Source organism: Talpa europaea (genome assembly GCF_964194135.1).
Source record: "Talpa europaea genome assembly, chromosome: 4".
Taxonomy (NCBI): Eukaryota; Metazoa; Chordata; class Mammalia; order Eulipotyphla; family Talpidae; genus Talpa; species Talpa europaea.
The window spans coordinates 116,457,379-116,483,445 of NC_140070.1; the positions used below are offsets into that span (position 1 = coordinate 116,457,379).

The following is a 26,067-nucleotide window of genomic DNA, read 5'->3' on the forward strand; positions in this document are numbered from 1 at the left end:
TCTGGGGAATCCTCTGCTGAGTCCAGCCTGAGACCCAGCTCATGAGCTTTATTCTAGTAGGAAGATGATGGGGATGTGTGTGGGAGGCTTGAGGCTCTGAGGAAGGGAAAAGGGAAGTCAGGGGACCAGCCCCATAACAGGGAGAGGACTGAGAGAGGGTCCAGCCCTCTGTGCAGGGACCAGCCCTGAGACTTAAGCAAATTTGCATAGGCACGTGTGTGTATGTGTGTGTGTTTGTGTGCACACCCATTTGAGAGAGAGCAAGCAAGCTAATGAACAGCAGGCACTCTCTGGAAAGGGGAATAGAGTCTTATAGATGAATGAGAAACTGGGGTCCTCCCCAGAAGTCTAGTGACTCAACATATTGAAGTGTGGGTGTGGGGGCTGAATATCCTTGGGAAGCCCTGAGGGGCTGCTGAAGCAGGGTTCCTGGTCTCCTCCGAGGCTGGGCCTCCCCTTGCTGGGGGTTCACAGAAAGTCAAACAGCCCGAAATTCTTGGCTGCTCCAGGCCCAGGAAAAATTGGGGGAGGAAAAAAGAAAGAAAAGATATGTTTCAGGCCCAGAGGTGAGGTGAGCCTGCTGGTTAGTAGGATTAGGGGTCTGAAGGAACCAGCACACAGAGCAGGCATGGGGTAGGGGTATAGCTGAGAAGCTCCCTGAAAGCCACTAGCAGCTCAGGCAACTGAAGGGGCCTCTGGGCTTCTGGTTAGGGCTGAGCCCAGGCAGGGATAGCATGGAGGGTTACTAGAGATGACTGCAGCTCAAGGATGCAGGACTGACGGGTCGGGGGTGGGTTAGAAGGAGGGGTAGAGGAAGCAAGTATTTTTTTTGATATCAGCATTGTGGGGGGCAAATTCAAGAGACTGGCACACATGCTTGAGGGGATGGGTTAAGAGGGAAGATGCAGCCGAGTGCATGGTGAAAGGGAACTGAGTGGGAGAAAGGCAGGGCTAAGGGCACCACTGGGGTTAACTTCCAAGTGTATGTGGGGGGAGAGGGGGTAAGGAGCAGCACCAGCAAGTTGGTCCCAGGCACAGGAAGATCCTGGCATATCCTGCGCAGCGGTTAGTGGGCAGAGGGCACAAACTGGGGCAAGTGGCAGGTTAGAGGCTGCAGCGGCGATCAATGGGTGCACCCCATCCTCGCTGCGCCCAGCTAGCAGTTAGCGCGCCTGGGTTTAGTTCCATTTATTTCCCTTCCAGGTACCAGACAAAGTAAAAAAGATGGACGGATGGAGAAAGGGTCTCAGCCGGCAGGGGTAGGGGTGGGTTGGAAGTGGGGGAAGGCCCTGCTCACATCACATCCACAAAGAACTCACTGGGGTTTCCCATGGCCATGCGGAAAGACTGTCTGCTGGCGGTCAGTTCGGGGGGCACGGAGGCCAGGTCGCGGCCCGGAGGGGCTCCTGGGGGCCCCATGGCTGCAGGCGGTGGGGGCATCATCAGCATGGGGGGGCCGTAGAGAGGGGGAACACCAGGGGGGCCGTAGCTTGGGTGAGTGTGGTGGCTGCGCAGGCTGCTGGCCAGTGAGTGGTGACTTCGGTGGCTGTGCTCACTGGCTGCGGGACCCGAGCGCTCGCTGGGTGCCCGCTCTCGTGGCCCCCGCAGGCTGCTGCGGGTTGTGTGATCCGACTCACTGCCACTGCCACCTGACTTCGAGTCCCCGGCCTTCGGGTCCTTCTCCTTCCGCCGGTCACTGCCACTGCGGTTGGACCCACTGCTCCGGCTGCCTGCAGAGGACAATCAGGGTGGGGATGCTCAGAACTTGCAGAGGAAACCTGGGGCTAGCCTGGGCCCCCGCTCCACGGCCTCCTCTGCCTTACCTTCGCTGTGTTGACTGCTGGCGCTGCCTCCACCATAGCTGTACCCCAACTCAGGGAAACCTGGATGCGGATTGTAGGGGTGTGGAGGTGGTGGGTACTGGTAAGGGAAGGCCATGGGCCAAGGGGCAGCCCCCGGGTGTGGCAAAGGGGCCAGCGTGTCCTGGTCTGAGGCGCCACTGGAGCCATCATGATCATGGAGGGACAGGTTAGCCATATCTGTGGAGAGGATGAGAGGGTAGGGCTGGATGAGTTGGTTCTCCAACCCATTTTCCCCTGCACCCCTCCAGCCTAGGTTGTGGGTGGGGGAGTGCATCTGCAATGACATCAGCAGCCACGGTAGTTTCTCCCTTGAAGTGGAGGAGACACAGGCCAGAGATCTCGTACCCCTTCAGGCCCTCTCTGCCACTTACCAGAGATGGGGAGGGAGACCTTGAGGAGGCAGGTCAGGGAAAACCCTCTTCAGGAAAGCCCTGAGACACTACTTCAGAGGCTCGATATCAAATCCTGACACCCAATTCCCAGGCCCCTGAAGGCCAAGCTTCGGGCATTATCTCCTTTCACAGGGGGGTGGAAGAAGGGGCAAAATTCATTTTTGGCAATTTTCTCCTTTTTTCACTTAGAAGGTAAAAGATTGGGGAATGTGGCAGGCTTGAAATACCAGATACCAGCAGCCATTGTGTACCTATAATTCATTAGGCACAATACAAAACACTTCAGCTCACACAACCCTACAAAGAAAGTATTAATCATATTTTTTTCCAGGTGAGGAAAGTGAAGTCCATAGAGGTTAAATGCCCAGCCTGAGGCCAACCTAAACTGTAGCCAGAACAGAAGCTAAAAGTTGCATACTTTCTCCTTACCTTTCTGGATGAGGTCATCAGTTAGGAGCAGGGAGGAGTTTGGGGTAATATAGGTATAATTTTGCCCTCCCCTCCTCACCAAGTCTAAAAAAATAACCAGCAGAAGCTAGAATGAACATATTGTCTTTCAGAGCTTCCCCATTGAGTGGCCTTTGATGGAAGTAGGTGGGAAAGGCCCAGAAAGAGAACAACTTAGGTGTCTTCTCTGTGCTCTCCACCCCATTTCCAGTCAGGCCTGGTTCTGCACAGTACTTGTCTCACTGTATTAACATGACTTCTTTCACGACCCTGGCTTCCTCAGTAAACAGCGTACCCCTTAAAGACAAGGCTGCCCTCAGCAATAGTGGAACTCCCTGGACGGGAGCATAAGAGACCACTAGGACTGAATACCTGCCAGGAACACTGCTTACACCCCATCTGCACCAGGTCCCAGAGCTCTGGGAGTAGTAACTGCCCTAGGGGTCACCTGCCAGATATAGATTGAGCCCTTTCTTTCAAACTCTTGGTGAGCCAGCCCAACTTCCAGGGGAGAAGAGGTGAGAAGGGTCTCTGAGGTGTATGTGGGGGGGGGGGGGAGAGGGGAGTAAGAAGCAGCACTAGCTGAGGCAGCCTGTGGAGTCTGCCAGTGAAACCATCAACCTGTGAAGGCCAGCAGCTAGCATAAAGGTGGGGGTGGAGGGAGGTAGGAAGCAGGAACCTGCGTTGGCTGTGACCAAAGAATTGGTGACTACATTTTGGTCTCCAGGTGGTTGTCCTGAGAGGAGTGACTATGTGCTCCAGGGGCCTAGGTTCTTCTCTTTGAGCAGTCCCAGCTGATATCTCAGCAAGTGAGAAGGGAAAGGCCTATTCTGTCTGCATGTCCCTAGGCTGGGCCTCTGGTGGCCTCGGTCCATGGGTAGAAGACCCAGAAGGCCCTAGATAGAAGACCCAGGAGGCTACAGAGAAGGAAACCATATCTCTTGAGCAAAAGCCACAGATGCCCTGAGAAACTTTATGTGTCCCTAAGGTTTGGAGCCAGGACTAAATTCTGCTAATGATGATAATAACCACATCTGAGTGAAACTAAGAAGGCACTGATTGTAAGATGAACCCCAATTCAGAGATACTGAAATGTGAAAAAAGTGTTCATCTTAGAATCAATTAAATATATGACTAATGGGCAACTTTTATAGTGTACTTACTATGTGTCAAACACACTGCTAAAAGCATATTTATATATATGTATGTATTATCTTACATTGTCCTCAAAATAGATTTAGGAGACAGGTTCTACTATTATCTCCATCTTACAGAGTGAAAAACTGAGGCACTGAGAGGTTGAGTTACTTACTCATGTTCGCATAGTAAGGATGGACCTAGGATTTGAACTCAAAACTATCATACTGCAAACCTCTATGCATCTATCACTACTCTGCAGATTATGCTGGAGCTGCTGAGGTCAGGGACCTCGCCCTCCACCAGGGACTCGTGCTCTGCAGGAACAGCCACACTAGTCCCTAGAACCTAAGCATTGTAAGAATTGGCTTTTGTACTCTAGCCCCAAGAGGGAAGGCTCACTCAGGCAGAAGGATGGGCTTCAGCACTCAGCCCTAAGCAATCCTGTTTTTTGAGTATTCCCATTCTCAGAGGCTGTCCACAAGTTCAGAAGGAAAAAAGGTGGGTAGGGGGCCCTGCAGACCTCTCCTGCTTAATAACCACAATTGGCTTTGTATTCTTTCAGGATAAAGTCCAAACTGCTTGGTACAGTTTGGGGTCCAATAGAAAAGTTTCTCCAGCCTCATCCTGAGGCAAAGCCTGCCCTCAGGGACCTAAAAAGCTGTGTATTTGGCACCTGCTCTGGTGGAACTTGCTAGAAGGTTTAGCAGGGGGTCAAAGACAGGAATTCTGTTTAGCCTTGCTGAGACAAAGTCTCTGCAGTACCACACACTCATCAGAGCAGTCCTCGGTGGTGGGAAGAATACGGGGGCTGAAGCCAGAAAGACCTGGATCTAAGGCCTCCCTTTGCTTCTAGCTGTGAGACCTGAGGTGCACTATTTAATTTCTACAAATGTCAGTTTCCTCATCTGAAATCAGGGATAGTAATCCATTCCCCCAAGGGTGGGATGGAGATCATGAGGATTGAGTGAGATAATGCTTTGGAAACAGCTAGCATGGTACCAGGCACATGGCAGATATTTAGGAAATGCCAGGCCCTAGAAAGGGATGCAGAGCAGGTAAAGAGGCTGGAGTGGGCACTGCCCCCACTACAGAACTCTCAGGCTTTAAGCTCTGCTGCCCCCTCATCTGCATTCCCTGCCTTTGTCTGCCACAGCTCTGGGTGCCTTCCCACTCCAGCCAGGAGAGAGGGTAAAGAGGTGGGGGAGGAGGCACGTACTACCGCAGAGGTCACCGAAGATATAGTAGCACTGCTCGGAGAAGGTGATCTTGTTGACAGTGTGGCGGATGAAGCCAGCTTTCAGCAGGTTGCTGGCATACTTGCGGGCCTCCCGCCGGTCAGTGAAGCCTTCCACATTGTGGTACAGCCAGTCCACCACATCCGAGCCTGGGGACAAGGTCAGCACTTGATCGGGAGGCCCACCTGACTTGGGGTCATCAGACCTCACAGACGCCTTGAGACTGGGGCTGTTCCAGCTCCAAGGGGTACCTCAGGGTGTTCTTGAGACCCCCCACTTTCCCTTTCCCATCACTCCCCACTCCTGTCCTTCATGCCATCTCTGTTCTTTCCTCTCACCGATGAAAGCGTTGGGGATGGTAATCTTGAGCCACATGCGGTCACGGACCTCCAGCCCGGATTCAGGGGAGGCCATGGCTTTTACGATGGCTGCCATGTCACTGTGGATGGACAGGTGGAAGTCATCTAGGCCTAGAGTGAGAGGCAGAATGGTGAGGCAGGAAGGGGAGATGGAGCTCGGCAGACAGGAGCTTGCTGCAAGTTACTGACTTCTTGGACACTCAGTTTCCCCTTTCCTAAAACTAGGAACTTACCTATTTTACAAGGGTGTTTGAAAAAAGAATTAAATAATGTCAATGAAGGCACTGAACGTGGTGTATAATGGGTTATGATAAAAAGGGCAGGAGCCTCGCCGGTGGTGCAAAGGGTTAAGACTCAACCTATGAAGCTATCCGTAGCCACTGAAGCAGGAGTTCGATCCCCGGCCAAGAAGCTACCCACATGGTGCAGCAGACCTCTCCTGACTCACCCGCTGCTCCCCTCAGCAGTGTATCAGTCATTCTGCCTGTTCTGCTCCCCACTCTTTCTCTGGTGAATCCTCTTACCCACCCCCCACACCTCTGGCCTGTACCCCAGTTCTTGTATGCATAAATAAATAAATTTTAAGAAAAGGGGCAATCACTTATGAATTCTTACTTAATGTCACACACTGATGCTTCCCTTATATCCTCTCATTAAACCCACAGGAGCCTGGTAAAGTGCACATCATTAGTCCCAGCTTACAAGATGAAACTGAGGCTCGCTCGGTGCTCAACGCAGATTCAGAGCAAACACTATTTAGTGAGGGTCAGGTGCCCACTGAGGGAAGCTGCAGCGTGAGGTAGCTGGAATGTGCTGAGTTCCATCTCCAGCTCCTCTGGACACTCACTCAAGAACTTCTGTGGGCCTTGCTCAGTCCCTCCTACCTGGCCTTGTCTTCTGGGCCCAGGGAACAGGGTTGGAAACTCACGCTCTGTGTCAGGAATGGAACTGGTGATGGAGGAGCTGGTGGAGGTGATGGTGCTCAGGGAGGGGCTCATGCCGTAGGCAGGGAAGGTGCCGGTCATGGCTGCAGTGTGGGAGACCCAGGCAGCAGGGTCAATGGGCCGGATGGGCTCGCCTGCAGGGAGGATGAGGAGTCAGGTGCTGCATGTCCTGCCTACTGCTGGGCCCAACAGGGTAGGTGTGGAAGTTTAGGGTAATAAAGAAGGTAGGAGAGACAGGGCTCACATATGCTAAGCACCAGCCTTAGGACTGAGTCCCCCATCCACTTACTCCTGGGCAGTGTGAAGCAACCACGTGGACTTGGGTCCCAGCACTTGGCTACAGTCAGGGTGATGGGCCTGGAAGCAAGGGTGTCCCTGGTGAGGCCAAGATATGTGGTGGCCAGACCCAGCCCCTTGCAGGACAGCCAGAAATATGTTTGCCTTCCTCCCCGATGCCCCATCCCATCCGTACCCTGGCTTGTGCACAATCTCCCGCAGCACTCGGACGGCATCGTCATTACTCATGTTCTCAAAGTTGATTTCATTTACCTGGAAAACAGGACCAGGAGAGAAATAAGCAGCTGGGTTGGGGAGGGGGACAAGGATGCTGACTTGTTGGATCAGGGGGTCTTCCCTCCACCAAGAGGGCTCTGCATAAGCAGGGTAAACAGAGTAGGGACTTCTCCCTACGTCCTATTCACACCAGCACCTAGGGGGAGGGGGTGGGCAACAGTACCTGTAACAGCATATCTCCCGGCTCTATGCGTCCATCGGCAGCCACGGCCCCACCCTTCATGATAGAGCCGATGTAGATGCCTCCGTCACCACGCTCGTTGCTTTGGCCCACAATGGAGATGCCCAAGAAGTTATACTTTTCTACAGGGAGTAATAAGGCCTTGAGAAGGAAGCAAGGTTCCTATCCAAATTCTGAGCCCCTTATTAGAAAAGGGCAGAAAGGGATAAGAACTAACATATATTGAACCTGAATCAGGCACTGTGTTCGGCATGCTCAAACACGTTTTCATTTAATCCTCGCTGGCTGAGAGAGAAAGGGGCTTAGTCCCACTTTACAGAGCTGGCAACTCTCAGGGATAATGTAAGTGACTTTTCAAAGTTAGCATGTGGCAGAGCTAGGATTCAATTTCAGATTTAAATTTCAAAGTTGGGGCTCTTTTCACTCTATCCTGCTACCTCTTAAAGAGGGATAAAAGTCCTAGAGTAGAAATGAGAGAGCAAGAATGTGACAGCTGAAAAGCGGCAAGGGGGAGACTCAGAAAAGGCTTTCGCCAGGGAGCCTTCCCTCGTTTCCACAGCCTCTTATGTTTCTCTCCATGCCAGCCCCGGTGATGAGATACTGCAATAATCAGTTTATGTACCAGTTTATGTTATGCAAGGGAGATCCTTGAGCAGGGAACCTATCTTGTGCCTCTCTGAACTCGAGTCTGCCCAGCGTGAGTAGGGGCACAAGAGCATGGCTTCACCAGACTCACCCATGTTGAGAGTGACCGTGATGATGTTGAGGGACATGGTGGAATCCGTGATGCTGCTGAAGGACGAGGACTGGAACAGACAGAGGCTCTGAGCAGCAGGCAGGGGCAGCAGGAAGTCACTGCTCCCGCCTAGCTCCTCAAAACACCACCCCTCTGAGGTCCTGAACACTGACCCCAAGGGGAGGGCATGCAAGGAAGCGCAAGCCCAAGCAGCCCAGGTCCCATACCCGCTCAATCCTCGACACCTTCTGCTTCCGCCGCCGCCGCTTGTGTCTTCTCATCAGGCGTGAGGCACTGCTCTGTTCCGTGGAACTGCTGAACCTGTGGGGCCCACAGTCGTTCCCCACCAGGCTGGCCCAGCCCTGCCCCATAAGAGGCACTGCAGGGCCCTGGTCCCCAACACAAAGCCCTTATCCCGCCCAGGGGCCCAGCATCCTCAGGGCTCCGGGGGTCCTCAGGGTTCACCTGCCCCACAGTACCCATGAAACGAAAGCCCCACCTGCTGGTGGAGTCATCCTCATCTGAATCAAAGAAGCTGGTGGTCTCCAACTCGCTGCTCATAAGGGTGGATGAGCTGTCATAGCCCCCTGGCTCTCGCCGCCGCTCCCCCTTGGCGGTTCCATTTAGCCGGGTTGCTGCAGGGGATGGAGACAGCTGGATTCGCAGTGCCTGACGCAGAAGGGAAGGGAGGAGAGGGGCGGGCCAGGGTCTGCACTGGGCCAGGCATATCCAGAGCTCAGGAAGTAGGACAGAGAGACAGGTAGCTGAGTGGAAGCTGTGGGGAGGGCACGGGCTGGGGGAGGGTCCTGTTCAGGAAGAACGCACTGTGCTCTGGGCCGTCCCTCCGGCGTGGCCGCTCTCGTTGGGCAGACACCAAGGAGTCTGTCTCTGTGTCATTGTCCAGGTTCTCCTGGCTGCCCCCACCAGCGTGAGGGCTATAAGGAAGAAAGGACTTGGTGGAGGAGGGGGCAGGCTGGGGGCTCCCTCCCCCAGCCCTGGGCTGAGCTGACAAGTTCCTCCCCGTGGGCCCTCCCCGCCCTTGGGTCACACTCACTGGAAGGACGGGGGCCGGGAGTCCCCGATGCCTCCCGTGCGCTCCAAGGGCGGTGGCAGCTCTGAAGGGTTGTCGGCACAGAAGGGCGCTGGCTCTGGGTGTGAGCCCTCAGCTGACACCAGCTGAAGGAGAGATAATGGGAGTAGCAGGGGGCACAGGAGCGGAGGGAAAGGGAGATAACTGGTTCTGGCAGGGCTTGAGGGCTTGGGGAGAATGAAGCAGGGGACAGGGAGAAGACCCAGGACTACGCAAGAGCGAGGAGATGAACAGCAGACCCACTGCTGAGCTGACAGGGTGTCTAGGGGGCACGGGCTGGTGACGTGGTTTGGGGGCAGAGAAAGAGGGTCAGTGGTCCAAGCAGAGACTGGCAGGTGACAGAGGGGACCTGAGATAGAGGGCCTCAAAGGGCAAAGGAGACAGTTTTGTTTCCAGTGTGTTTCTGCATCTGCTTCTTCCCTCTCCCCACCACTCCCCTACTTTTCACCAAGGCTATCAGATCTGGGGTGAGAAAGAGTTCAGTTAGAAAACTCAAGGAAGATTCAAATATCAAAGCATAAAACTCAGCGGCAATCTCAGCCAGGCCTTTCCGCCACCCAGCCCACAGGAGGAGGGAGGTTAAGGAGAACTCCTTACCCAGGATACCACCCGGCCATTGAAGCAGGGAAGCTTGGCATTGTCATCTGAAATTTCCTCCTTCACCACCCTGAAGGGAAAGGGGAGGGGGAGTCAGGGCAAGTTTTCTGGAGCAGAAATGGAAGTATCCTCCCAACCCCAACTCTCGGGTGCTCCTCTACTTTAGATCAGGAGTCAAATGACCAGCACCAGCCTGCTCAAATAGAAGTGGGGGGCAGTCACCCAAGGGCAGCTCTTTAACACCCCAGAAAGACTTCCTGGGGTGTCCTCTGAGTCATCAGGTGATTGTAAATTATACTTGACAAAGAGCTAGCTGTCCCCTAAGAGTGTGGCCACTCCCTAAACCTCAAGAGTGCTTTACCCATCCAACATGTTTCTCCTGGGCTGGCTTTTCTCTTTCCCTCTGACCCTAAATTAGGAAAAAGCACACCCTTATTACTGTCTTTCCCTTCTCAGTTTGGAATCCTGACATCCCTCTGGGAGGTATAGTCAAGGAATTTAAGGAAATTAGGAAAGAGAAAGGGAAAAGACATTTATAAAACGTCCTTCACTGCCATTATAAAAATGAATAGTAACAACTGCTCTTGCTTATGTATTATGGGCCAAGCACTTGTATCATTTCACGTAATACTCTCAGTAACGGCATAAGACAGGTCTAGGTGAGGAAACACAGGCTCAGTGGGTTCAGCAGCCCTCCCCACACCCCACTTTTCTGTAGTTTCATTTACCTCAGGTGAACTGTGGTCTGAAAATATTGCACACAGTAAGATATTTTGAGAGACATTGTTATTATAGTATATTGCTACAAGTGTTCTATATTAACGTTAGTTATTATTGTTAATTTCTTATGAGACCTAATTTATAAGTTACAATTTATCATAGGCATGTAATGTGTAGGAAAAAGCATAGTATATATAGGATTTGATATTGTACGTGATTTCAGGCATTCTCTGGGTTTCTTGGAATGTAGGAGGCAAGGGAGGGGGACTACTGTAGTTATACCACTAATAAGCGAAGAGCTAGAATTTGAATCCCAGTCAGCCTGACTTCAAAGCCTTTCTTCTTATCTACTATACCATCACATTTCCCTATAGTTAGAACATATAATGTTCACATTAGCCTCATCGTATAGAGATGATCCTTTTTATAATAAGAAAACTGAAACTGGTCCAACCACTACAGAGAGCTGTGTGGAGATTTCTTGACCTACTTAAACATAGAGCTTCCATATGATCCAGCAATTCCACTCCTAGGTATTTACCCAAATGGCACAGAAACATGAACTCCAAAGGGCACCTACACGCCTATGTTTATAGCAGCACTATTTACAATAGCTAAGCTTTGGAAACAACCCAAATGCCCAAAAATAGATGACTGGATCAAGAAGATGTGGGACATATACACAATGGAATATTACTCAGCATTCAAAAAAGATAAACACATGCAATTTGCAGCAACATGGATGGAGCTGGAAGGGATCATACTCAGCGAAATAAGTCAGAAAGAAAAAGAAAAATACCGGATGGTCTCACTCATAGCAGGAATCTAGAAAACTTAAATAAGGGACCAGGAAAAAGAATAACTATAAGAAAGAAAATATCAAAATCAACAAACAACTATGAACCAGAGACACTCTATGGGGGCTGGGGGGCAGGGAAAGGAGGGCTTGGGGTCAAAATAAGGGGGTTGCAATTGTATGGGGAATATAAAAATAAAATTTAAATAATAAATAAATAAATAAAAATTAAAAACAAAACAAAACTGAGAGACGTTTGGTAACTTGAACAAGGTCAGAGTTATAAGGTATCAGAGTTGGAATTCAATCCCAGGCTTCTCTGACTCCAAAATCCATCTTTTCCATTGAATTTCATATCCTTTTCTATAAATTGGAGGTGGATCTGTGTGGAAGATGGAGGTGGGGGAGAGCCATGTGAGACATGGGGTGGGGGGGTGTGGTAGGATGTGGTCACAACATGTAATTTGGTATGGGGCATGCAGTAAGGCAACAAGCCTACAGTTTTCTTACTGTTTGGGGTCAGGAAAGGAAATGGAAAAGTTTGAGGACCCCCAGACTGCATCAAACAGCCCAGGAGTACAGATCTAGAAAGATATGATGAGGGGCAAGAGGAAGACAAATGCTAGAGTTGTGGGCAGAGAGGGAAGACAGCAAGGAAGGAGGCTGGGCAGTCTGTTCCTCTCTTGCACTTGGAGCAGCTTCTCACAGCCCAGAATATGCTTGGCTCCCTGTGATATTCACATTCTTGGACTCACAGCCAAGACTGAAGGCCGAACCCTCCTCCTTCTAATCTAGCTCTGGCTCCTCCACCATTTCCAACCCTCCAGTGACCCCAAGAAAGCAGCTCAAATCATGCTGTCCAGGCGAACCATGACAGAAAGTCCAGAGACAGAACAGGCTGGAAAGAAAGGAGAGAAGTAGCGCAGATCCACTAGCCAGTCTGACCCCAGAGGTAGCCCCAGCATATAGTTCCCTGTGGGAACCAGGCTCAAGGAAGAGGGAGTATGCATGCAGGGATTCTGTGCCTTGCTTTGGAAAGGGTCTCCCTATGTTGGGAAGCTGCTGGTGAGTCTTCCCCACCCCTAGCAGGCCCTACCAATAGCTCCATGCTACAGATGTTTCCTCTCTTTCTGGGGATCACTGACAGGTCGCCAAGACTCTGCTGACTCACAATGATCAGCTGATCTTCAGCAGCCTTGGGGGACCTCGCACAGGCCTCTCCCCCCACAGTGGCACTGAAGGGCTCAGGATCCCGTAGCATTCATACATCTATCTTGACAAAGTTAATTTTCAGTAGGATCTATGCACTCTAATTAAGGGTAAATTGCTAAGGGTAGGGCCCAAACAAATCTGCTCATCATTCATTGTGCTTCAATTAAAAAGCCTTTGTCAAGAGCACAGTGGATTTTATGTCCTGTGCTTGCCATTGCCTGGCCCTTGAAAGTACCAGACCTGGAGCCTGCCTTGTCCTGGGAGGTTACTCTCCAGGGACCGGTCCATGGAAGTACACTGCAAGTGGGAAGCTGCCAGAGTCATAAAAGCAGATGTGTTCACTGGACACATGTGAGCTCAGCTGTCAGGTCCTGGCAAGGAGCTAGGTAAGTGTAAGGACAAACAAGACAGTGCCATAACTTTGAAAGCTCATCCAGGGGTCAAGAGAATGTGGGTCCAGAAAAAAGAGGGTAAGAAGAGAGCTCCCAGCATAAGACCCAGAGGTAGGCAGTGTGTGCAGAGGGGAAGCAACAGCTAGGGACCCAACTCCCACAGCTCAGGGCCCCTCTAGCAGTGGGTACTTATTCTTCCACCTACCATCTCCTCAGTATGGAAAATATTTATTCTTCCTCTATTTCCCAAATGATTTAAAGTTGGGTCTACCCTGAGCTTGACAAATACTTCCGGAGACCAGATGGGAGTTGGGGAGTCCTGTGACTTCACAAACCAGAACCCCAGAGGGGAAACCTGGAGAGACTGGAGAGACAGCAGCCTTCCTCCTCTGACCCACTTCCCCGTCTGTCAGCAGGTGTCACTGGCCTGACAGACCCTCTTCTCCTGGAGGTAGGGTAAGTGGCAGTTCTATCACTTCTACGGTTTGCCAAGGCTCAGCGTCTCCCTCAGAAAGGATGCATCTGGTCTCCCTGGTGGCACAAGGGGTTAAGCACCATGCTTTGAAGCAATCCACAGCCTCTGCAGCACGAGTTCCATCCCTGGCAGGCCAGAGAGAAACAAACATGGCGAAGCAGACCTCTCCTGTCCCACCCACTGCTCCTCTAGCAGTGTGTTTCAGCCAGTCTGCCTGTTCTGTTCCCCACTCTGTCTCTGATGAATCCTCTCACTCCCAGCATCTCTGGCCTGTACCCCAGCTCTTGTATGCATAAAAAAAATCTTTAAAAAAAAAAAAAGAAAGGATGCATCTATAAAATGGTGATAACAATAGTAATTAAGGCCTTAAACTTTGGAGCCAGATTCCTGATGCTGAATCAAGCTTGGACACTATAGGGTTGTTGGAAAAGTCATGATGCAAAATGCATCATGGTTTTTCCAACAACCCAATAGCTCTATGAAGGTAAGTTACTTAAGTTTCTTGTGTTCTAGTTTCCACCTTTTAAACTGGGGATATTATTACCTATTTCATGGACTGTAAAGAGGATTAAATGAGTAAAGATTTGAAAAGCTTTTAGACCAGTCCCTGGCACACTGTAACTACAGCAAAGAGTTTAAACTAAATACGTATTATACATACGTGTATATATAGTTGCCAGCTATTAGTCCTCTGTGGCAAGATGACTCTTTTAGCCTTACCTAATGAACCTGCTGTTCATTAGTCCTTCTGGGGATAAAAACAAGATCAATCTCTTCCACTTCATTTTGGCATTGTTCTCAACTCTATTAAAATGGCCTGCTCTGATATTTTGCAAAGATGATTCAAGTACCAGATGCATGCAAGAAGGCTTTGGGTGAGGGGTCTCCCTGGTGGCGCAAGGGTTTAAGCACCGCAATCTGCAGCCTCTCCAGCGAGTTTGATGCCCTTCTGGCTAGGGAGCAACCCACATGGCGCTGCAGACCTCTCCTGACTCGTCCGCTGCTCCTCTCAGCAGTATACTTTGGTCAGTCTGCCTGTTCTGTTCCCCACTCTGTCTCTGGTGAATCCTCTCACTCCCCCACCCCCCACATCTCTGGCCTGTACCCCAGCTCTTGTATGCATAAATAAATCAATCTTTAAAAAAAAACAAGACTTTGGGTGGACTTGAACATTGCTTAATTCAACAGTTAAATGTTTGTTTTTAACATTTTAAATAGAAAATCAGACCTGTGATTTTCTATTACTGATTAGGTCAAGCTGAGAAAGAGTGAACACACTGATAGTGAACTTAAATAACAATATTAAAAACAGTGAGCCAGTGTAATTGGGGGTTCTTCTATGACTGCAGTTAGGCCTGACTTGACAGCAGCCTTGGGAGAGTGGGAGGCAGCTGGGAAAGGTCTAGGCTTAGGACGTGGGGGGGTAGGCCCAGTGAGCCAGGGATGAGTGGGAGGTGGAAATATAGTCCTATTCTAGTCCCTCAAGACATCTGGTCCCAGGGTGGCCCCAGCACACTAGACTCTGCAGATTTTCCCCCTACTGTCCCCGAGGCAGTATCTTGGTCTCTTCTAACTCTATTCTTCTCTTATCACACCAAGGCTTCTACTCCCTCATTGCCAACCCTCACAAATCCATCACTCTTCAGAACCTTCCAATCAGGGGCTTTAGTCTCTGGACTGAAGCCAGGCAATCTTTACTACACGAGGATAGGAGCCACAACAGAAGAAACAAGGTTAGAAGCTGCATAGCACTTCTCACTGTACAAAGCTTTCACACACATGATCTCAGGGGCTCATCAAACCCTGGGTTCCAGGAGAAAAGGTGACAGCAAAACATGCCAGGCAAAAAGCAGAAGGTGCATGCTTCCCAGGCCTGGGTGGGGGGTAGGGAGGTGGGTAAGGCAGGATCCTGAGAGAGATACCCAACTGGTGAACACTGGGGAGTAGAATGTCTCCCCTCCCTCAACTCTGGGGCCTCAGTTCCTAAGAGCTGTGCAGGCCTCCGGCTAGGATTGGAGAGGCAGTCTTTAGGCCTGGAGGGCCCAGGAAAGCCTTCTCTACAAGGCCTCTAGGCCCAGCGCCCAGTTAGTGAGGGGCAGGCTAGTGTGGGGGCCTCCCCCTCCCCCAGCCCCCTGGGAGTTGCAGGGTGGGGGGGTGAGGGGATCGCCAGGCTCCCCCTCTCAGGCCAGCTGCTACAGAACCTTCCGGCTCCAACATTCCATCCCCTCTTAAAGGGGAAGTCGCTGCTACTTCCAAACTCCGCCTGTCCAAAGCCCTGCAGCTGGATGAAGACCTCACCAGGGAGTAGAAGATGGAGAACACCAAAAGACTCTTCCCCGCCTTCCCATCCAGGGTGAGGTCCTTCCCCATCTCTCCCCTTGGCCACTACCTGGAGGGAAAAGGCCCCAGTTCAGAGGGGGAAATCAGCACCTGTGTTAGTGAGGACTCCTCCTCAAGGTTCAGGCACTCTGCTGCCTTGACAACATCCAGTCTCCCACAAGAGACAGGAGAGACAGCTCAATAAACATCATGTCTGCAGGCTTTAGCTTACAGCCTGGCACCGGAGCACCCCCAATTCCAACTCCCCTAGTTCAAAGTCCCTCAGTATAGCCCTTAGAGGCAAAATACTCCAAATATGGCTCTGAGTTGTGGAGCTGAAAGGATGAAGAAGGCCAAGGCCGAATGCCAAACACCCCAAGTCTTGCTAAAAGGCGTCTCCTTTGGTAGGAGGAGGGTTGGGGACTCCAGCTGTGGAACTAAGGGGGGGGGGGTGTGGTGTGTGTGTCTATGTGGGCCGCTGGTTCCCAGGAGGTGAGGGGCTGGAGTGGGCAGAAACTCTGAGTGCTCCTGGGAAGTTGGACGTCCCTCTAAACAAGGTGGGGGGGGGGGTGCCTGATGATCCCCCCCGGGGGCAGAGAAAGTCCCTAGAGGGGCTGTAACCCAACCTCTGAAAAAGACCCGGGCGCCTCCAAACGGCCCAGTCGCCCCCTCCAATCCGGAGCAGGGCGAGAAGCCAGAGTAGCAAAGGGGAGTCCAAGTGGGCCCCTAGAAGTCGGAGGGGCCGGGGGTCCCCTGGAGGTGAGGCGGGGCCCATCCTCACCCGAAATCGTCGTCCATAGACTTGAAGAAGAACTTATAGCTGGGGCGCTGCAGGACGCCCTTAAAGTCCGCCAAGGTGACGCGCTCGGCGGGCAGGGGCAGCTTCACCAGGTACGGCGTCTCCTGTCCGTCCAGGTGGTAGATGATCTTGGTCTCGCCCATGGCTCCGGCCTCGGGCCCGGCGGCCCGCGCGCGGCCTGCTCGGGCGGCCGGGCCGGGCCTCTGCGTCGGCGGCGGCGGCGCTCGGCGCGGCCCAGCGGCTCAGCCCAGCTCCCCGCCGGCCGCGGCGCCAGCTCCCTTGTTCTCCGGCCGCTCCCGGGTCCCAGCGCCGCCTGCCGCGGCCGCTTCCGCTCCCCCCGGCCGGGCTCGGCTGGCGAGCGCGACTCTTCCGGTGGCCGCGGCCCTCCCGGCTCCGGCTGCGGCCCCGCACGCTCCCTCCCCGCCCGGCTCGGCCCCGCCCCGGCTCGGCTCCGCCCCCGGAGCGGCCCGCGGGCCTCGGGCGGACGGCTGGGCCCGGCGACCGCCCCCGCGGACCCCCGGCCCACCTGCGGGGCGCCCCGCTGGGCCCCTGGCCGGGCGGGGGAATAGCCGGGGTCGCCTGGGCCCCCCGGCTTGGCTAAGGCCGATCTCGCCTGGACGGCGGGTAACGCGCTCTTCAAGGCCTGGGCTCTGCATCCATGTTGGATGGGCTGCGCCTTTGTCGCCGGGGAAGGGTGTAATGCAGGGGTCGTTGTGGGCTCGGGCATGGTGGTGGTGTTTTCTGACCGTGTATCGCTGGAGGAACGTGCCCTGGGCATGGACCTTCAGGGTCTGTTGAGAAGCAGAGCTGCTGTCAGTCTGCCCAACCGAACTCCTTGAGGGCAGAACAGAATCAATTCTGATTCCTTCCTATCCTAACAGCTTGTAGGTGCAACATAGTGGCTTAATGAATGGAGTGAGTGAAGAATGAGCGCAAGAATGAAGATGCATGCAAGACTGGGACAGTAAGTCTCAAATGAGAAGGAGGCGTAATCTGTTTCTAACACCTCCTCGCCCCTTAGTTTTGAATTTTTAAATAAATATTTAGTGCCTACTGTGGGCAAGGCATACAGTATGAAATACAGCAAAAACAAGACAGATAAGGCTGCCCTTGGGACCATCATACATCTGGAAGGAGGCACACAAACTTATGCATTAATAACTTTAGATAAAATGCTATGAAAAAGAAAATGAAGTAATGTAATAGCAACGGGAAGGAGGAGTATAGTTGATCAGAGAAGGCTTCCTCTGAGCTCAGACCTAGACATAATGAGGATCCAGCTATAAGATCTGGTCTGGGGAAGGGCATTCCAGGCAGGGGGCACAAGCAAATGTACAGGCAGTAATAAACTTACCGATTTGAGAACCCGCGGGCCAGGAAGCAAGCCACATGGCGCAGGAGACCTCTCCTTCAGTCAATCTGCCTATTTTGTTCCCCACTCTGTTTCTGGTGAATCCTCTCACCCTTACCCCCCATCTCTGGCCTGTGCCCCAGCTCTTATAGGCATAAATGAATAGATCTTTTAAAAAAAATAGTGTGTGCTCCTTTTATTCCACTTTGCACACTGTTGTCAAATTTGCACTTCAAAAGACAGTATCTCTTGCAGATACCTCTTCTGCTCAGAAACTTCTTCACAAGCCCTATTGCCTTCCAAATATCCTTGTTATCCCTAGCAAGATATTCAAAGCAATCCACAGTCTATCCTCTATCTACTTTTATGTAGCTTTTAAAAAAAGATTTGTTTATATATGCATACAAGAACTGGGGTACAGGCCAGAGTTGGGGGGGGGTAAGAGACAGAATGGAGAACAGCATGCAGACTGACTGAAATACACTGCTGAGGGGAGCAGTGAGCTAGACAGGAGAGGTCTGCTGCACCATGTATGTAGCTCCCTGGCCAGCCAGGGATTGACCTCATGCTGTAGAGGCTTTGGACAGCTTTATAGTGCTGCGTTTATAATACCTTGCGCCACTAGGGAGCCCCTATATAACTTTTTATTTCATGTCCTGGCTAGAGTTTTTACTATTTGCTAACCCCTGCACACACTTTGTATATTTTCATTCCATACCCTTCCCTTCAAATTGTTTTCAGTGTCTTATGTATGCATAGACAAATAGTATTAAGAAAGTGGAACAGCAGGACCTCCCCTGGTGGCGCAGTGGTTGAGCGCTGGGCTGTGAAGCTGCCCGCATCCTCAAGCTGCCTGTGGCCTCTGCAGCGCGATCCCTGGCCACAGGTGAGGGTCCCACATGGTGCGCAGACCTCTCCTGCCGCCCGCTGCTCCCCTCAGCAGTGTACTTCGTCAGTCTGCCTGTTCTCTTCCCCGCTCTGGCTCTGGTGAATTCTCTCACCCTCCCACGCTTCTGACTGTACCCGGTGCTTGTATAAATAAATAAATAAATATTAAAAAAAAAAAAAAAGAAAGTGGAACAGCAGTTCTCTATGCTGTTTTTCTTCTCCCTGTTTCATCATCTTTAAAAAAAAAAACGCATACTATTTCTTGACTTATGCATTCTAGACATTGCCCACTGATTTCCAATTTTGATGGATGGATTTGTCTTCCACCTCCTCCAACTTACTAATTTACTTAAATTAGTAAAATCACACTTTTTGATTAAAATGACATAGTACTTACTACTGACATTTGATTATGAATAAATGTTTCTTTTACATTTTGTTTCCCCTGGCATTAATCACTACCTTGCATTTTCATTTTATGATATACTTATTAAGTCTTTCCACATAATCTAATAGTTTCTCAATGCATATTTTGTTCATGCAAACACATTAGATAAACCATCAATTTCACTTCTCTCAAGCTTCATTCTGTTTCTGGTCTACATTGCAGGTTGTCTCAGCCTGTACACAGTTGTCATTCTGCATCATCCTCACAATTCCCTTTGTTATAGGACAGGGAGAGGGTCAGCCCAAACCCTGCAAACCTGCCTATTCTAAATGGGTTCTGCCATCCGCCGCATCAACACAAAACATATAAGACTTTAATGGGAAGGAACTTTAATAAAACTAGGAAACAATACAGGTAAGGCAAAGAGTCTAGTTTCTAAATGAAGCACCCAAAGTTACCTGTCCCCTCGTGGGTAAAAGTCCATCCAAATGGGATTGGCCCAGAGCAAAGCCCCAAAGCCTGCCACAAGTCTAAAGCATCTTCCAGTGGGGACCCACAGCAAAGGGTCAGAAATAACCAGACAAGCCCGGAAGGAAAAGAGCAAAATCAACATCAAAATAAAAGCTGCCATTGTCACCTCCCCACAGGTCTCACCCACATCTGTGTCACCCCAGTCCACGACCAAAAGACAAGCGCAGTTTCTTTACGTGTCTCTAGGCTCCATGTGCCTCCTCCAGGTCTCCTTCTGCAGCCTCTCCTCTTCCTGCTCAGCTCCACCCTCCCTTGGGTGGGGCAGGGAACCTCCCCCTTTCCTGGGGACCACCCTGTTACACCTTTACCTCTCTTCTGTGTTAGATCTCCCTATCCTAGATACTTTACTCCTTTGTTTTAGTAAATACTTTTTTGGCAGCTTTCCTTGAAAGCATGGGAAATAAAATTTTTTTTGAGAAAATACAAGTCTGAAAATATGATTCTGAGTTGGAAATAATTTTCTTTCAGAATTTTGAAGGTATCATTCCAATAGCTTTCTAGCTTCCAATGTTGCTGTCCACCCACCAGTTAGCTCTTATTTTTTCCTAAGCCTTGTTACATGTAATCTCCACAGAAAGGGGTGTTACAGGGCAACGCCAATGTGAAATGTGTTGCCTGCCTCTGGGTCCTCACCCACACGCTTAAAAGGGACTTATAATGAGACTCAACTGCAGACACACAAAGAGGTTCGTAAATAATTTATTTACAAAAAGGAAAATGAAGAAAAGAATAACAGGGAGAAAGAGAGAAATCAGTAAATGCATTCTACCAGTTTCACTGAGCTGGGACCCCAATAGCACACCAGTGAAAAACCAAGGACCCCCAAGGCCCACATGTCTGTTGTATACCATGCCTGGCTGTTTAACTCTATCCTTAGTTCCCAGAAATCCCTTCGGTGGTGATGACGTTATGGGATTTGTACTCATTGGTGTCTTGGATCTTTTTGGTCTGGGGTGGGGGTAGGATCCATAAAACCTGTGTTTGTGGAGTTCATTCAGGACATTCTTTGCCCCCAACAGGGGGAATTCCAGGAACCCTGCCCTACCTAAGAAAGGGTGGAGCTGAGCAGCAAGGGGAAGTTAAAAAGGACAGAGAGGCATGAAAAGAAGCTGCTGTACTTGCTTCTCAGCCTTAGATTTTACTAGGGACATGGGGGTCAGGGAAGGAGACACTTGAAAGACACTTGAGTGAGGGCCTTCCTGGTGGCACAAGAGGTTAAGACGCAACTGAAGCTTTTGGCAGCCACTGCAGCGCGAGGTCGATCCCTGGCCAGGAGCTATCCACATGGTGCAGCAGACCTCTCCTGTCTCATCTGCTGCTCACCTCAGCAGTGTATTTTAGTCAGTCTTCCTGTTCTGTTTCCCTCTCTGACTCTGGTGAATCCTCTCCCCCCCACACATGCATACCTCTGGCCTGTACCCCAGTTCTTGTATGCATAAGTAAATAAATCTTTAAAAAAAAATCTCCTGTTTAAAAGAAACGTGGGTGAAAGACCAGTGGAGAGGCTGACAATGGCAACCTCTATCTTAACTTGGATTTTGGGTTTTCTCTTTTCCTTCCAGACTTTCCTGGCCCCTTCTGACCTTTCCCTGTGGTTCCCAGCCAGAAGGTAACTTAGACTTGTGGCAGGGTTTTGGGCTTTAGTTGCCCCACTTTGGGATGACCCCCTTTGGCTGGGCATTTACCCAAGAGGGGATGGGTTACTTTGGGTGCTTCATTTGGGAACTATATTCTTTTTCTTCTCTTCTCTTGATTGCACAGATTGTATTAATATTCTTTCTGGTGAAGATTTTACATATTATGTTTTGTTGTTAGGCAGTGAATGGCAGAACCCATTTATTTATTTATTTATATATATATATATATTTTTTTTTTATAGAGGCATGTTTTCTTTATTTGTTTGTTTGTTTTGTTTATACATGCACTGGGTACAGTCAGAAGCGCGGGAGGGTGAGAGAATTCACCAGAGCCAGAGCGGGGAGCAGAACAGGCAGAAGGACCGAAGTACACTGCTGAGGGGAGCAGCGGGTGGCAGGAGAGGTCTGCGTGCCATGCGGGACCCTCCTCCGGTGGCTGGGAAGCAGCCGGGGATCGAACCGGTGCCGCAGAGGCCGCGGGCAGCCTCGCAACCCAGCGCTCAACCACTGCACCACCAGGGAGGCCCGGCAGAACCCATTTAAAGCCAGTAGGTTTCGGGGTTCTGGGGTGACACTCTAAGTAACAGCCTTTGTACAAGACTTGGTCTTCTCTCTGCAAGTCTTTGGGTCTTTTATCCCTGGAGTTCTGAAATTTCATGATGACGTATTTTCGTACTTATTCACTATGCTACATGCTTGGTGAGCCCTTTCCACCTAGAAATTCAATGCTATTTTAATTAATAGCATTACGGTCATTTCTTCCTGTTGTTTCTACAACCTGTTAGATATAGGGCCTTCTGATCCTTATTTTTTCTCCTTTATCTCCATTTCCTTTTATCAATGATTTCACCTTTTTTTTTTTTTTTTTAAGGTTTATTTATTTATGCATACAAGAGCTGGGGTGTAGTCAGAGGTGTAGTAGGTGAGAGGATTCACCAGAGACAGAGTGGGGAGCAGAACAGGCAGGCTGACTGAAATACACTGCTGAGGGGAGCAGCTGGTGAGACAAGAGAGATCTGCTGTGCCACGTGGGTCAGCAACCTGGCTGGGGATCTAATGTAACAGGGTGGTCCCCAGGAAAGGGGGAGGTTCCAGGTTTCCTGCCCCAACCAAGGGAGGGTGGATAACTCATGCTGTAGTGGCTGTGGATAGCTTCATATCGCTGAGACTTAACCCCTTGTGCCACCAGGGAGGCCCCTCTTAGAACACTTTTTCATAGACACAGAGTTTTCCCTTTGATTTTGTTATAGGGCAGCCCTGATATTGAACGGGTTGCCTGGCTGTGGGTCCTCACCTGTGCGCTTAAAAGGGACTTATTAATACTCCACTACAGGCATACACAAAAGGTTAATAAAAGGTTTATTTACAAGGGAAAAGGAAAGAAGGAAAATGTACAACTCAGGGAGAAAATAGGGAAATAAAGTCTTTAATGCGTCCTGCCCAACCCAACAACCTGGAAACCCAAAAGCACTCTCCGAGCTGGCCAGACGCTGTGAGCTGGTGGAGAACCAAAATGGGGGACCCCTCCAAAGCCCACGTGTCTGGCTTTATACCAACCTGGCTGCTTAACCCCACCCTCAAGTCCCAGCCACTTTCCCTTTGGTGGTGATGGGATTTGGAGTTCCCAGTGTCTTTGGCTTTGGCCTGGGGTGGAGTCCACAAAGCCTGTATGGAATTAGCTTTAGGACATCCTTTTCCCCCTAACAATTTGAGGATAATTGTAGCTCTTTCCCCTCCTGAAATGTTCAGAAACTTCCCTACTTTGTTGTCATTGTTTCCTTGAACTGTTTGCTTTTTTGGTCTCTGCCTTTCAAATTGGAAGTTTCTTCAACTGCTTGATGGCCTTTGACTGTCTATATATATTTAAGATACTAAAAAGCTGATTGGAAGATCCGCCCACATTCAAGGCTTTTTAACTAACAGGTTTCACTGTAGGACAATCAAGTTGGGGAAAAGATGGCTTCTTTTTTCTTTCCCAAGAAAACAAAATGTTTACAGCCCTTTTTTTCTGCAATTGTGATTTGTTTTAGCCTGGGGGGTAGGGTATAAGTCCTACCGTTTACTTTTTTTTTTAAGATTTATTTATTTATTTATTTATTTATATACGCACTGGGTACAGTCAGAAGCGTGGGACGGTGAGAATTCACCAGAGCCAGAGCAGGGAGCAGAGCAGGCAGAAGGACCGAAGTACACTGCTGAGGGGAGCAGCGGGCAGCAGGAGAGGTCTGCGCGCCATGTGGGACCCTCCTCTGGTGGCCGGGGAGCAGCCGGCGCCGCAGAGGCCGAGGGCAGCTTCGCAACCCAGCGCTCAACCGCTGTGCCACTGGGGAGGCCCAACCTACCGTTTACTTTTATTTAATTCCTCATGTTCAATTTAGTACCTCACCGTCATCACCACCATGCCTGCTGTTGAGTTCAGAAGCTCTAGTAGTTTATATTTAGAGGTTCTGAAATTTCATGGGGCTATTTCATTCATTATGCTGAGCACTTATGGGACACTCAGTCACTCTGGAAACTCACTTAACTTTGGGTTCAGGAAACCATAAGTATTTCTTTGATAATTTCCTCCCCCACCATTTCTTCAGAAACTAAATCTCCCATTTCCTGTAGGGGAGGAGTAATCACTCAGCTGGCCAGAAGAGGTGGGGACCAGGAGGTGGGAAAGGATGGCATGAGGGCAGAGGTGGGCTTAGTTATACAGGTCTTAGTTTGACACCCCCTCAACTCACCCTCAGTTCTCAGCCCTAATCCTGACCCCTTCTGCTGAGTCTTTTCTGGGTTCAGAAGCACATTAGCTCTTGCTTCTTGCAATAACCACCTTAGTAGGTAGAACCCATCTTATTCTGCGAAGTCAACTTTGACTCATTAATTTCTCATTTCCTGAAGTGCCAAAATGTTGATGTCGCTCATTCATTGTTATCACCTCATGTTTTATCACTGAATTATATGCCTTTTTCAAATAATTCCTTTGGGAGCAAAAGGCCCGCATATCAAATGTCATTTTCTTTAAAGATTTATGCATACAAGAACTGGGGTATAAGCCAGAGGTGTGGGGGTATGTGTGTGAGAGCGAGGACTCACCAGAGAGAGTGGGGAGCAGAACAGGCAGATGTACTGAAATACACTGCTGAGGGGAGAAGCTGGTGAGACAGAAGGTCTGCTAAGCCACGTGGGTCAGCTCCCTGGCAGGCCTAGGGTGCTATAGCGGCTGGCAGTAGCTTGATAGCGCTAATTTTAACCCCTGCACCACCAAGGAAGCCCTCAAATATGTCACGTTTAAATGGAAATCATTTGCTTTGCTTTTGATGTTCTCTTCTACCTTTTCCTGTTTTTTCAGGCTATGCAAGTATCACAATCATGTAAGCTTTCCATATCACTCCAATACAAGAAATTGCTTCCTCCTAGAAATTCTTATAGGTCACCTCTGATCTCTGCCACCCATTAGATAAAAGATAACCTATATGTTTGGTTTTTTTTTTTTGGATAACTTATATTTGTGTTTAACTACTCCCTTTCAGTCCATGCCATAACCTTAGCATGGACCTCTAGCACTAGATCCTGTATCTGACAAAGCAGAAATGGAGATTTACTGAATGTGAAACGTGAATCAAGCCAAACTTTGGCCAGCCTGATTTTCCCTCTTCAGAAATATCCAGCAATAAGAGGGAAAAAGAAATACTCAGTAATGCCTTCACACCCGAGTAGTGTCCTGTTCCTCAGATTACTTTCCACGCAATTGAAGTGAAGAAAATAATTTTATCTGTGATGTTCAGGAGGGTCACTTGTTACCACAGTGACATTTGCCACCATTTCAGTGTCAACAGAGTAAGTTATAGAAAGGCAACAAAGAGCTCAAAAAGATGAGACAGAAAGGATGTCTCACATTTGAGGTTAAACATGACAAAACAGCAAAATGACAAACTCCAGCAAGAGTCCAACAACAACAACAACAAAAACAACAACAACAACAACAAAAAAAAAGAGTCCAACAACAATCCTAGCTCTAATAATTAGTTATGGGATCTCTCTGAACTTCATCATCTGAAACGGGATAAAACCTACTTCATAGGGCTGACAGGAGGTTAAATAATGAAACACGGAAAATACTTAGCAAAATGCCTCTCAATATTAGGGGAAAGCCCATTTCACAGGCTCTACCTGTGTTTTTAGGATAGTTATCACTGACTTCAGGTTGTAGTTGCCTTGGGTCAATTCTTCTTGTTGAGATACTGAATATGCTGGAATGGAAAAAATTCTGGATTGAGGCTCAAGTTAATTTGCCCTTCAAGAGCCATGAGATCTTGAACAAATTTCCTTATCTTTAAGATGAAGCGTGGTCTGGCTTCCCTGATAGTAGTACTGAATCAACCAGAAAAGGCATGTGAGGGACTTGGGAGGTGGCTACTGGGCTTTACATATGCTTGTCATCATTACCTTTAGAAATCTCTATGGAAATAGGCTTAGGAATACCACTTAATACCACAAATTGGTCTACAGAACTGAAGAAGAGAATGCAGGCCTCCAACAACCCAAAAGCCATGCCAACAGCCAATTAGCAAGGTGCCACCTAGTGGCCATAGACACCCCTCTGCTCCCCTCTCCCAGGAGCTGGGGAAAGGAACCTTTGCAGTCAAAGGTTCAGAACTCTTTGGTCACCTACTTGAACCACTGATCAGTCAAAAGTTGGAGAAACCAAATACAACTCTTTTTTTTTTTTTTTTTAATATTAACAAATACAAGCAGCAGATAGGACCAGTTGCTTTCTGCTGTTCCCTGAGGGAAAACCAGAGCACAAAGCTGTTCCTCTGGCCTTCCTCTAACTGTAGGGCCTGCCCAGCTTCTCCGAAGGCTGAAGCTTTACTTCAGTCCAGCTTCCCTCATCCCAACTTCCTGGTCAGGATGGGAGGCACAAAGTTGCTGGCGGTGGGAAGAATACTGTAGTTTCAGCCTCTGCTCTTTTAAGTCTCAGCCTGGGTGGTGGTTACTCATCCTTCTGAATTAGC

At 49.8% G+C, this 26,067-nt stretch overlaps 1 protein-coding gene across 2 annotated transcripts; it reads right to left on the reverse strand.

Moving 5' to 3' along the window:
* Positions 1–468: 468 nt before the first annotated feature.
* DVL3 (dishevelled segment polarity protein 3) lies at positions 469–16,412 on the reverse strand (the record flags this gene model as incomplete). 2 transcript variants are annotated; one of them, XM_084232355.1, is made up of 16 exons in its annotated part: positions 469–500; positions 1,320–1,730; positions 1,824–2,039; positions 5,058–5,225; positions 5,415–5,546; positions 6,364–6,513; positions 6,669–6,736; positions 6,852–6,928; positions 7,116–7,255; positions 7,870–7,939; positions 8,097–8,190; positions 8,369–8,504; positions 8,695–8,804; positions 8,924–9,045; positions 9,557–9,626; positions 16,252–16,412. In XM_084232355.1, the coding sequence occupies 16 exons, from the start codon at positions 16,410–16,412 to the stop codon at positions 469–471; spliced, it is 2,157 nt and encodes a 718-aa protein (XP_084088481.1). The 2 variants fall into 2 exon arrangements, with proteins under 2 accessions (XP_084088481.1, XP_084088482.1); XM_084232356.1 differs by lacking the exon at positions 469–500 and having other exon boundaries at positions 1,236–1,730; positions 6,364–6,462.
* Between the last annotated feature and the right edge of the window lie 9,655 nt (positions 16,413–26,067).